General features: G+C 42.1%; 1 protein-coding gene across 3 annotated transcripts in view; it reads left to right on the top strand.

The window, feature by feature from the left end:
* Positions 1-2,160: 2,160 nt before the first annotated feature.
* The window catches only part of LUC7L (LUC7 like), a 37,826-nt gene continuing 27,629 nt past the window's right edge, over positions 2,161-12,357 (top strand). The window contains exons 1-4 of one of the 3 annotated variants that reach the window (XM_082361583.1): positions 2,161-2,457; positions 3,290-3,360; positions 4,341-4,435; positions 8,473-8,571. In XM_082361583.1, coding sequence (XP_082217709.1) covers positions 8,476-8,571 — 96 coding nt within the window. In that variant the 5' untranslated portion in view covers positions 2,161-2,457; positions 3,290-3,360; positions 4,341-4,435; positions 8,473-8,475. Of the gene's footprint in view, positions 2,458-2,944; positions 2,993-3,289; positions 3,361-4,340; positions 4,436-8,472; positions 8,572-12,357 lie in introns of those variants that run through there. The other 2 variants (XM_082361584.1, XM_082361582.1) reach the window with 2 other exon arrangements.

Below are 12,357 nucleotides of genomic sequence, written 5' to 3'. Positions count from 1 at the left end.
AGGCGCGCAGGCTTCAGTAGTTGCGGTGCATGGGCTCAGTAGTTGTGGCTCGCAGGCTCTAGAGCCCCCTACATTTTTAAAAAAATTGAAGTATAGTTGATTTACAATGTTGTGTTAGTCAAAACACTTTAAAAGGTGTATATTGAAATCCACTTTTGTGATGGTGTATTTGTTTTTCCTGCAGTTTTGTCATCTTTTGGTTTGCATATTTTGAGGCTATTTGATTAGGTGCATGCAAGATTAAAATAGTTGAATCTGGGGCTTCCCTGGTGGCGCAGTGGTTGAGAGTCTGCCTGCCAATGCAGGGGACACGGGTTCGAGCCCTGGTCCGGGAAGATCCCACATGCCGCGGAGCAGCTGGGCCCGTGAGCCACAATTACTGAGTCTGCGCGTCTGGAGCCCGTGCTCCGCAACAAGAGAGGCGGCGATAGTGGGAGGCCCGCGCACGGCGATGAAGAGTGGCCCCCGCTCGCCCCAACTGGAGAAAGCCCTCGCACAGAAACGAAGATCCAACACAGCCAAAAATAAATAAAATTAAAAAAAAAAAAGCTTCAAAAAAAAATAGTTGAATCTTACTGTGAACAAAACCCTTTTGAATACAATGACTTCTCCATCCTTAATATTTTTTCCCTTAAACCTTATACTGTAACTATATCAGCTTTATGTTGGTGTTAGCCTACATATTTTCCCACACTTTTACTTTCAACCTTTACATGTCTTTGTATTTCAAGTGTATTGTTTCTAAATAGCATAAAAATGGATTTTCATGAAATCCTATTTGATTTTCTCTTTTAACTAATAAATTTAATCTTTATAGTTATTGTGATAATAACTTGTTTGAAGTTGTTTCTACATACTATTTTCAAAATAAATTTTAATTTTGGAAAGATTTTAGATTTACAGAAAAATTGCAAAAATAGTACAAACACTCCCATATACCCTTCCCCAAGTTTCTCCTTGGGTTCATATCTTACATAACTATGATACATTTGTCAAAACTAAGAAATTAACATTAGTACATTGTTATTAACTAAATCACAGCCTTTTTTTTTTTTTTTTTGCACCATGCCGCATGGCATATAGCATCTTAGTTCCCTGACCAGGGATCAAACCCGTGTCCCCTGCCTTGGAAGTGTGGAATCTTACCCACTGGACCACCAGGGCAGTCCCACCTTTTGACTTGCTTTGACCAATAGGTAATGGTAGAAGGAGAGTTCTGGGGGTCTCAGCCTAGGCCTTAAAAGGACTGACAGCTTCCACTCCTTCCCCTGGGGCAGCCAGCTGCCATACTATGTAGTAAGCTGGGCTGGACTTCAGAATGTTATGATGTCATGTACAGAGACAGAAGCCACATGGAGAACCACAGAGGGGCCAGACCATCAGTGTAGCCTTCTTGGATCTTTGCTCAGCCCGGTTTCATACAAGCAATTTTGTGAACCAAGCCAAACCACCTAGAGCAAAGAGCACAGGGCCCAGCTAAGCCCTGCCTGAACTCCACAGAATAATGAGAAATAACAAATCATTTTTGTTTTACACCATTGAGTTCTGAAGTGGCTTGCTACACAGAAATAAATAATTGACCTGCTTTACCATAAAATGGATTTCTTTATATGAGGCAAAGTTGTGCAGGATTCCATGCCAGTAAATCAGGCATCCTGCAGGCCTTTGGGTGTGAGGGCACTGCAGTCAGAACAAGCAAATACACATCTGGATTTGTGGACAGTTCCAGTGGTATGAATCACGGTCCCCTAGTGTCCGCTGTACAAATGTGTCAGAGGCTCATTGTCAGTCTTGGAAGTGGCCAGAGCTAGAGCAGTCTTGGTGGATGGCAGACTGTGAACTCAGGGACCACCACCAAGTAGTAGTCACAGAACCTAACAGTAACTCCATGCTTCCTTTAACTTTCACAAGTCATGTGACAGACACCATTTTCACAGGTGTAAAAAAACAGTCTGAGAGTAGCTAAAGAATACATTCCCAGTTTCAAGGCTAGAAAGAAAACACGGGATTTATTTTCTTGTTTTGTATTGTCTACATTTATTTCACTTTATTGCGGTTTAGCCTCAGCGGAGCACGTAAGTTTTGGGCTCCACACTAAAATCAGGGCTGGGACTTTGGCCCCGCCCCTTGCACAGCTTGCTTGTTCATCAGAGGCTCTGGCTCCGCCCCCCAGACTACATTTCCCAGCAGGCCACGCGCCGGCGCCGACGCAATTCCTCCCGGCGTGCCCCGCGGCGGGAAGAAGCCGAGCGGGTTCGAGGCCGACGCGACCCTTCTTCGTTGCCGCCGCGACCCTTCTTCGTTGCCGCCGCGCTGCCGCCGCCGCCCCCGCCGCCGCCGCTGCTGCTGTCTGAGAGAAGCCGTCGCGGCCGCTCCTGCCGCTCCCTCCGGCCACCATGTCCGCCCAGGCGCAGATGCGGGCCCTGCTGGACCAGCTCATGGGCACGGCCCGGGACGGTGAGTAGGGGCGGCCGGCCAGGCGGGGGCTGGGGCGGGAGCGAGGCGAGGCCGCCGGGCGGCCTGAGGCGGGGGGCCGCGACCGTCTGCGCCTGCGCGGGCGTCCTCCCCTCCCCCGCGCGCCGACCGGGGGCGCCGGGCCTTTGTTTGAGCTCTTCACGCAGGCTGGGTCCCCGGCGGGCTCCTCCCTCGGAGCCCGCGTCGTCGGTGGGGCGCCAGCCCCCTCCCCGTTGACCTTCCTGCGATTTCTCCGCCCCCACTCCACCCCCGCGGCCCCCGCCGCCCCTCGAACCGGGAGTAGGCGAAGGGCTGCAGCCAGCGTGGGCTCAGGGCGCTGGCAGCGGGCTGGCGGAGCTCCTCCGCGCAAGGGAGCCGGATGGGCTGGAAACCCCGGCCGTTCTTGTTCTGTACCGTTGCAAGGGGAGCCGTAAATTGAGCTTTTCTAACGTGGGTTCCTGCCGCGTGCTTTTCCAGCCCCCTTTTCCTCTAGTCACACAGGAGAGCCTCTGTTTAGCCAGCTCTTGGCAGTCGTTAGGTAGGTTGTACTGTAGGGAGGAGCGCAAGATCTTGATGGTTGTCTCAGGAGAAAGCGGTTGCATCTTTGCAAAACTATATACCTGCTGTGGTTTGTGTTTTCTTTTCTACCGAAGTAATGAAGTTGTAAGTTCACACTGGCACATTCGCAGGGCTGTGCAGATTGTTTGCACTTTATTTCATAGGCGAATAAGTGCTTTTTAGCTTTCTTTGTATATTGAGTTGCTTTTGAATTGCTTCCCATATTTTTATTTCATACAAACTGAACAATTGTGGCCCCTCTATTTTATTTATAAAGGTTCAGTGTATCTTTGCCTGCCTACATCAATCTGCAAGGGAGTTGCAGAAAAGCCTCATGTTCATCGAGCCGTGAGTCACAACCAATTTCTAAGCTGTTATAACAAAAAAGTGTTTGCTTTTTTTCACAAGTAACTTTAAAAGTGTAGTTTAGAAAGAAAACATTTTCAATAAAAAGACACTACATTAATCCTGGATGCTTGCAAATCCTAAAATATATTCCTCCTTTAGTATTACACAGCTCTGTGTCATATACACAGATTAGCTTTAAAATTTGTCACATTCCACTTTGCCTTTACTTTTATGTATCATTCCCCTGACTTCCTTACTGCAGGTTGGGCAAGAAAACTTTTCCTTTAAAACTTTTCAACAGCGGGCATAAAATTCTGCAGCTGAGGTCTTGAAGAATGCAGATGGGTACAGTATGTGTTGGAACTCACAGTGTGTATTGACTAACCTAGTTCCTTTTTTGCCTTTTTTTTTTTTTTTTTTTCTTCTTGGTATTGTTAAAAGTGACTCTCAGGTGCCAACTGTTTTTTTTAAGGGTGGGGGTTAAAGGGGGATAGGTAGACTAGGTTCAGATTATTTATCAGTCAGTAGTAGAGAGAGAAAGCTTTCTTCATATAATTTTGGGCAAAATACTGCCTATACGTTGGTCTATAGCAAAATGATTAGACTAATAAGTAGCTTTTGTTGGAAACTACCAGCTTTAAGTCATACATGGTGATTCATCGCCTTCTGATTAGCATGGGTTTTGGTATCTCATTGCCCACATGTATGTGTGGGGCTAATGGCCGTTTCGTGCTCAGGATTTTACTTCTGACTCCTTGACTTCTTTGGCACAATGACGGAGTCACGTCTCTTTAAGTGTGATTCTTCATGATATATTTAGCATCAAAAATCATCTGTATTTCGTTCCAGTTGTAAATACCTCTAGATCAGCTTTTCAGTGTATTTGGTAGTCTGCAAATCATCCAGGTGAATTGTACCGGATATGCTTTTGTGCTTAATGTGATAATATTGTCTTATTTAAAACCACACATGAATTTCAGGAGACGAAACCAGACAGAGGGTCAAGTTTACAGATGACCGTGTCTGCAAGAGTCACCTTCTGGACTGCTGCCCCCACGACATTCTGGCTGGGACGGTAGGTACATTTGGGGGGGATGTCATAGGACATTCAGACATGTATGCTGTGTAGGCACTGAAGGTTTTTCAGGTTGAATTCTGTTTTCTTTTACCAGGCAGAAATTACCTACTGCGCTTCAAGTGACAGGTTCTGTTAATGTGGTGGAATTTTATATAATGACGTATTTCACTTCTATAAAGTTCTCCTTGCAAAGTTATCAGGTTTTTGTAGAGTCATTTATACTGAGATATTCACAGTTAAGTAGTGCAAATACTAGTCTCCTTTGGCTTTAGCAAAAAGAGTATTTCAGGTCAGCCTGTAACTCTAAGATTCTAGGTTGGTTTGTTTTCAGGTTAAACACATGTTAGACTTTTGATCTACCGAGGTATGTTTCTTCCCCAGATTTTTAGGTTTTTGAAAAATCAGGACTAACATCGATTTGCAATTTCGTGTTATGCCACCCTTTCAAGAAATCAGTACATGATCCAATAAGTATAGACCTCTCTACTTCTAAGTGAAGTGTAAAATTCTAAGTGAAATTTTAAGTTCACTTCACATGAACCAAACAGATAAATGCTAGTTTTGCAGAATGTGCGTTTATTCAAAATTAGGTAGGATTTAAGAAGACTAAAGAGTGTTGGATTATCTACCGTGATTCAGCCACTTACAGAAAACGAGTCCTGTAAACACCATCACCATTCTAAGATTTCACAGCTTCCTCCTGGAATGTCTACTCATTTTAAGGGTCAAATGTGCATGTGCTGGGGAACGTTTTCTTCATAATTAATTGTTGCTTTTATTATTACCATTTTGGGGGAGAAGCATCTGGAAAACTGCTCAGTTGTATTGAATCTTCTCAGGCTGGCTCTTCTGACAGCAAATAGGAAATGAAAGCCAAGCCTTGTGCCTTTGTTAGCTGAGGTTTTGCCTGCGGTTGACCTGGTATAGGAAAACATTATAACTACTGTGTGCTCCAGATTGTGGGTGCCATCACTGTAGACTACTGGCTTCCACTGGTCATAAGCAGTCAGCGGTAGGATACTCCTGTAGGAGGCATCATAACCTGGAATTGCTGGTAGGTCTTAGTGGAAGAAGTCAAAGGGAGTAGAGAGACATGCACCAGAGTGAAGCAGTTCAACCATATTTTTCTTGATTGGATCCCTATGTAGCATTGTTCCAGAATGCTGGTGAATGAGGGCATTTCCTACAAATGTTTATTGTGTTAGGTATAGGTTCATTTGCCAGATATTTGTTGGACACATACTCTGTGCCAGGCACTGGGGGTGTGGTACCAATAAGACAAAATCTTTACTCTCATCTAATGGAGGAACAGGACAGACAGTAAGTAATGAATGAGTAGGTTTTGGACTGTTGGATAGGGTGATACAGAAAGGCCTCTCAGGAACATGGGAGCAGAGACCTGAGTGGTGAGAAAAAACACACGTGTGCGTTTGGGGGATTAACGCTACAGGTGGATGCTGGAGCAGAGGGAAGCAGGGGTGCCTCGGGTGCCTCTGGGCTGGTGTACTTCAGGGGGAGGGAGAACAGAGGCTGTGGAACCAGAGCAGTGATGAGAGGCCAAGGACTGCTCAGCATCACTCCGTCCCGCGTGGGTTACAGGGCAGCTCAGACTGAGGAGGAGGGAGCCCAGGAGACCCATGTTCATGTGAGGGTGCCGTGAACAAGTGTGCGGGGTCGTGAGGTCAATTGAGATGAGGGTTGGGAACTTGGATGGAGGGTGTTGTAAAGGTTGAGCCTTACTGGTGTGGGCTTCGTGGAGGTGGCAAGTGAGAGGTAGAGTTTGTGTTGTGTTAAATTGGAATGAATATAATTCTTTAGAACACAGCTGCAAGGTGAAAATGGTTATAACCCTCAGCTTGCCAAGGGGTGCTCCACACCCAAATTTTTGCTCAGAACCGTCTCCTGTCAGTAGGGGTGAGACAACGGAGGAATGGAAGCAGTCATTTTATTGAGGCGTGATGGGAAAATGTATTGATTAGTAAGAGCGGAGGGATAGCTGGAGGGAAGGTAGTGTAACTTGTCTCGGTGGAAGAACTGTGGTTTTCTGAAGGTTCTAGAAGGAGCCTTTATTTGCCCTTCCCTGTCTGCAGTGTGAGACCACTGGAGGGTAGAGAACACAGATGTTTGTTCAGTAAAAAAAAAAAAGGGGGGTCTGACATGCTGGATTTGACAGCCATTTGGAATATTTTGGAAGAAGTTTATGAGTGTGGTATTTCAGCTCTGCTTGGTGTTTGGCTGCCAGGGGAATTGGCCAGTACTTCCTTGCCTCCTTGGCAAAGCTGAAAAGCTACCTCCAGAGTAACCATGGAACCCCAGGCCTGTCTTCACTTGCTTTAGCAGTGGCTGCTTGAGAGCTCCCACCTGAAGGAAGATAGTGGTGAATTTTGCTTTATGTGTGGTTCCCTAATGTTGAGATTTTCTTGACAGTTGAAGTTTTTAGAATGGAAATTGATTTGGAGTTAAAATTATAGTACTCAGCGGTTTCGGTGCTTGCGGCATCTGGAGGTGGTTTTTCTTTGAGTAACAGAATTTCGTTAGCTTTTAAAGAATTTCTGATAGCTATCTTTCATTTTTCAGTTGTTGCACTTAGTTTTGTTTGTGGAAGCTATATATTTTTAAAGAATTATATTTGCTATTTAAAAGAGTGAAGGAAGCAAAAGTTGTCAGCTTTACAGCGATAGCAATTTTAGCTGCAACTTTGGCTTTTGGAACTTCTGTTTCCCACCTCTGGATTCCCCACGTGACCAACATGCATAAACTACACATGACTTCGGAGTAAGCATAATGAAGGAGAAAAGAGCTTTTGGCATGTAGCCTTCAGTCAAAATGAAGATAAACTCCGCCCTAGGCAGTCCCCTCATGGCTCTGTTACTGGGATACTGAAGGAAATTTTGTTAAGAGCATGGCCACACTTTCTGAGATTCGGACCCAGGAGTCAGGCACTGCGAGCCTCTCTCATGTGCCTAAAAACTAAAATATTGAGGGTTTTGTAACCCATGAAGATTTTTTTAATCTCGTTTTGAACACACTTGTAGTTTGAGCTTAAAGGAGTTCCTGAACTCCATCATTCTTTGTTTGCTAGTCGTACTTGTGACCAGCAGCTTGGGTTCCCGAGGTGTCTCCTTACTGGGCTGTTGGGTTTTGTTAACTTGCATTCTCTGACTTACTAGTCTGACCCTCAGCATCCAAATGTCCCTGTTGCTGTTTAGATGATCAGAGGCAGGGGTGGGGGTGGGGGTGTCCCTGTACAGGGTCCTCTACTTAGGATTTAGGTAAGAAATATGCACTGCTAATTGTTCTGTACGTGCTCACAACATCTAATAGCACATCAGGCGAATCTTACTGGTAACACAAATAATTAGTTTTGTTAAAAGAGCCTTTTGTTTTTCAAATGGGGCAAGTGAGTGGTCCAGCCTGTGTTCCCAGTTATGTGTCCAGAGCCATTTAGCAGGTTAGGAGAATTGCTTTGGCTCTGAATCAGCTGTTCTGCGTTATTTCCTTTGGTATACAGAGAGCTACACAAAGCCTGGTGTTAGGTTATGTTGTAATTTCCAAAACCTGGTTTCTCTCTGTTCTTTGTTTTTCCTCTTTTTGTCTCTGTAGCATCTTGAGTAGTCAAGACTGCAAGAAGGAATGCATGGAAACTTGCTGCTATCAGTGATACTTTCGTTTCCTGGCCTCTTCCTTGCCACCCTCTCACCCTTCATGCTGCTATTCACTGAATAACATTTCTTATGTGACTAATGCAGTAATAAAACTGGCAAAAGCTAAATAATGAAAACATGACTAGTTTGTTTCTGGTTCTATAAGAGATATAAATCATTACACTTAAATGCATCTGTTCTGAGTGTCATATAGTCATGATGGTATCAATAAAAGGAAAATAAGGCTTTTTAGCCATATTGTTTTTTAATTTTCTTATCATAGTTAATATCCAAAATATTGTTTATTTTGATGACAGCTAAAACACCAGGTCACGTGCTTCCTACAAATCGGTGGATGTTCATGTGTAAATTTTTGTTTCTTTCTCACAGCGCATGGATTTAGGAGAATGTACCAAAATCCACGATTTGGCCCTCCGAGCAGATTATGAGATTGCAAGTAAAGAAAGGGACCTCTTTTTTGAATTGGATGTAAGTTTTATTTTGTGTTAATTATTCCCTACTGTGAAGAGCCAAATACTGCACTAACAAGAATAATGTAACCTACGTAAGTTATGAAGCAGAATAATGAAATAGATGTCATTCCACCGCTCTCTGGCTGGGAGCTAGAACGTGGCCAGTACCGATTTGTGTCTGTGTGTCTACCATCCCTATTCCGTTCTATGTTTTGTACGTATCATTTTCTTTAAAAATGTTTCTTGTTACATATTTTATGATTCCTTGGACATTGTGTTTATTCTTCTTTTTGAGTCTTATAAAAATGGTTTCATAGCATAGGTAATTTTTAATAACTTTTTTCCTTCAGTGTTATGTTCCAGTGTACATATTTTGTTGAGTCTGGTTTGTTTGTTTTCATTACTGCTTGAGTATTCCCCAAACTATCCATTTTGTATTCATAAACAATTGGGTTGATACTAGTTTCTTTTTTTTTTTTTTTTTTTTTATTCTTAAACTATTATGAACAGTGTTATAAATGTTCTTGAATACCTTCTTGGTGCACGTGTACAATGGTTTATCTAGGGTATATTCCTAGGAGAGGAATTGCTGGATTGTAGGAGAGGCACGTTTATTCTTGCAAGATCTGTAATGTTGTCTTTTTCTTTTTTCTCCCTGTTGTTTGAGAAAGTGTATCAGTTTACAGCCCTGATAGCAGTGTACACATCCTCACTAACATTTGGTACTGTCAGACCATTAAATTTTTGCAATTTAGTGGTTATAAAATGGCATTTCATAACTTTATTGTCATTTTTGCCTCCCAAAGGAACCTTTTTTAGACCTTTTCCCCTAATTTGTCTACTTCCCTGCCATGAAATTTTGATACCACAGATACCCAGCGTATCAGTTTATGTGATCCTTTCCAGGCCACAAACCATTGTAATATCTAAGATTTTTTTCACTCTTCATGACAAGTTTTCATCCCTGTCCCCATTGAGAATGCATGATTGTCACGCCATTCTATTTATTTATTTGTTTGTTTATTTAGATTTTTTTTTTGGCCACGCTGTGTTGCTTGTGGGATCTTAGTTCCCTGACCAGGGATTGAACCCAGGTCCCCTGCAGTGGAAGCGCCGAGTCCTAACCACTGGACTGCCAGGGAATTCCCATGGAGTCACTCTGTTAGTTTTTTCTTTTTCCAAGTCCTCCATCCCTGGTGTGACCAGAGGTCAGTGAGGGGTTTGATGCCATTCAGGTTCCTCAGTGAAGACTGGGAAGGCACTGAGCTTGGTGGGAGGAAGTCAAGAGAAAAGCAAAACCAAGGAAAGACTTTTTTTTTCTGCCAATGGACATTTTAGAGGATATATTATAGCTAGAGTCAATTCTACTTAAATCAGTAATCTTAAAAAGGGATTAAAATTATCATTTCTTTTTCAAGTACAGTATTCAACATCAGCGTTGAATCTTTGAATTAACTAAAAATGCCTTTAGCAACAAACAGCTCAACTAATAGATGGGGCTTGGAGATGGAAGTTTTCTTTATTGTGAGTTTTAATTCTTTAGTACCTGAAAAATGCTTATGTAAAGAGGCCATTACCTTGGGATATCAGAAACAGATAGATACACAAATGTATAGGTTAAATTTTCAATTTTAGTAACGTAATTTTTTTGGATCACGAATCTAAGCATTTCTGCTACATGAGAATGTCAGTGTACTTTTTAAATGCCCTGATGAATTTATGCTGAAGAATAGATTAATAGAAGAAATTTAGACTACAGAAAGACCGAAACATATATGGTAATTTAGTATTTTGTGAAAGGCATGTGTTCAGCCACTGTGGAGATGAGTTTTTCAATGAACACTATTAGGAACTATGGATCAGCTAGTTGGGGGAAAAACCAGGTTGGATCCCCCAAAAGAGAATTTTGTTCTGTCATCTTGACATGTTATAAAGCCTAGAAGCTATAAGGGAAAGATGGATACATTTTTCTGAGTAGGGACTTAAAATATTAGCATATCAAAAATTCCTATACATAAAATAAGACAATTCAACTGGGACAAAATATTTGCAGCATATATGACGAAGGGCAAGTATGCTTTGTATAGAGAATTCATCATGATTGAGAAGAACCATAACAATAGCTGAATAGAAAATGGGCGAAGAATAGAAAAGGACACTTTCTGGTAGGCATCTAATCCTATGGCAGATACTCACCCTCACTCAGAGCTATGGAGATGGAGAGTTAAGTAATCCTGATACACCTTCTGGGTAACTGAGCATCTGAAGATGTGAAAGCATATCCCAGCAGTGCTAGTTCCGATACTTGTGCATATGTACAAAGATAAATTTGCTCCAGAATATTCCTGCAACATTAGAGCTGCAGAAAGCCGGAACCCTGTAGGCTTCTTCAGTGAGAGCTTGGCTAAGTCATTGCTCTTCTTTACAATGGAATGATGTATAGCTATGGAAAGAGGATTGAGTTCAGTGTAGTTCAGTGTATGTTGTTGTGAAATTATCTTCGAGATAAAGAGGAAAAGCAAGTGTGATATGATGGCTTCCGTAGTGTGATTTTTAAAAAGGAAGGACATTTATACTCATTGACGTGCCTAGATGTACAGAGTAGTTTTAGAAGAAACCAAGAGATTATGAACATTCTTGTCTTAGTTGGAGGGCTCGAGTGGGTCACGAGACCTTTTTGTATTGTGAAAATTTATCATTTGCAGGAATACCTTTTCCTGTTAAAGAGGTAACCACCTGTCCTTTCAACTACTTAAAAATCATATTTGACCTTACAGATGGCTCATGTTGAAATGTTTGATAGCTAGTGCTGTAAACCTACGGAGGAGGGCCTCCTGTCCTGAAGAATGAAGGGTGACTTGGAGCAGCTGTGTTTGTGGGAGGGCAGTCTTGTCAGGAGGTTCTCAGCATGTCAGATGCTTGTATACACTTGTTCTAGAACTCTGCTGGGACTGTATCTTAGTGATACGTGTTAATGGGTACACAGAAAAGGTGCCCATTGCAGCTTTTTTTGTGAAAGTGAAAGACTGAAGTGAAAAGAGGAGGATGTACTGGAACTGTTTATTAGTGGGGGCTACTTGCGTAAGGTGTGGTCCTGCCACACAGTGAGTGGTGCTTTGTGGAGCGCTAAGCAGGTACCTCTGGGTGTTAGGGAGAGTTTACCATAAAAAGGTTTTTTAAATAATGGCTTTAAGATATAATTCACAAGCCATAAAATTTACCCTGCCTTAAAATTTTATATATATATATATATATCAGTAGTGTTTAGATGTGCATGGGTTTATTTATTTATTTATTTATTTACTTAATTTTATTTTTGGCTGCGTTGGGTCTTCGTTGCTGCGTGAGGGCTTTCTTTAGTTGTGGCGAGTGGGGGCTACTCTTCGTTGTGGTGCACGGAATGGGTTACTTTAATAGAGGTAAATGTGGCCTGACTTTAAAATACCAAACTAAAATAACTTTTTTTTTCCCTTAGTTATGCAGAATAAACTTAGAAGGAAAAAATAAAATGCTTTTCCAGAATATAGATTTGTTAAAAGAATTTGATAAAAATCAATTTTTAAATCTCTTCGGTAGGTAACATAACTGTTACAGATTCGAGGTGAAAAGTCTCCCCTTTGCATGTGACTAGCCATCCAGTACCTGTCTTCAGCGGTCACCTGTATCTTTCAAAGATAGGCCATTCAGGATGAACAGATATATATATACACATATATATATAGATATATATATATGCATGTATGTATATTCGTATATATATGTATGTATATAGGTGTATATATGTATATGTCAGAAAGGCTAG

Source organism: Balaenoptera borealis (genome assembly GCF_965194805.1).
Source record: "Balaenoptera borealis genome assembly, chromosome: 16".
NCBI classification, from domain to species: Eukaryota; Metazoa; Chordata; class Mammalia; order Artiodactyla; family Balaenopteridae; genus Balaenoptera; species Balaenoptera borealis.
This window is presented reverse-complemented; position numbering and strand designations above follow the sequence as displayed.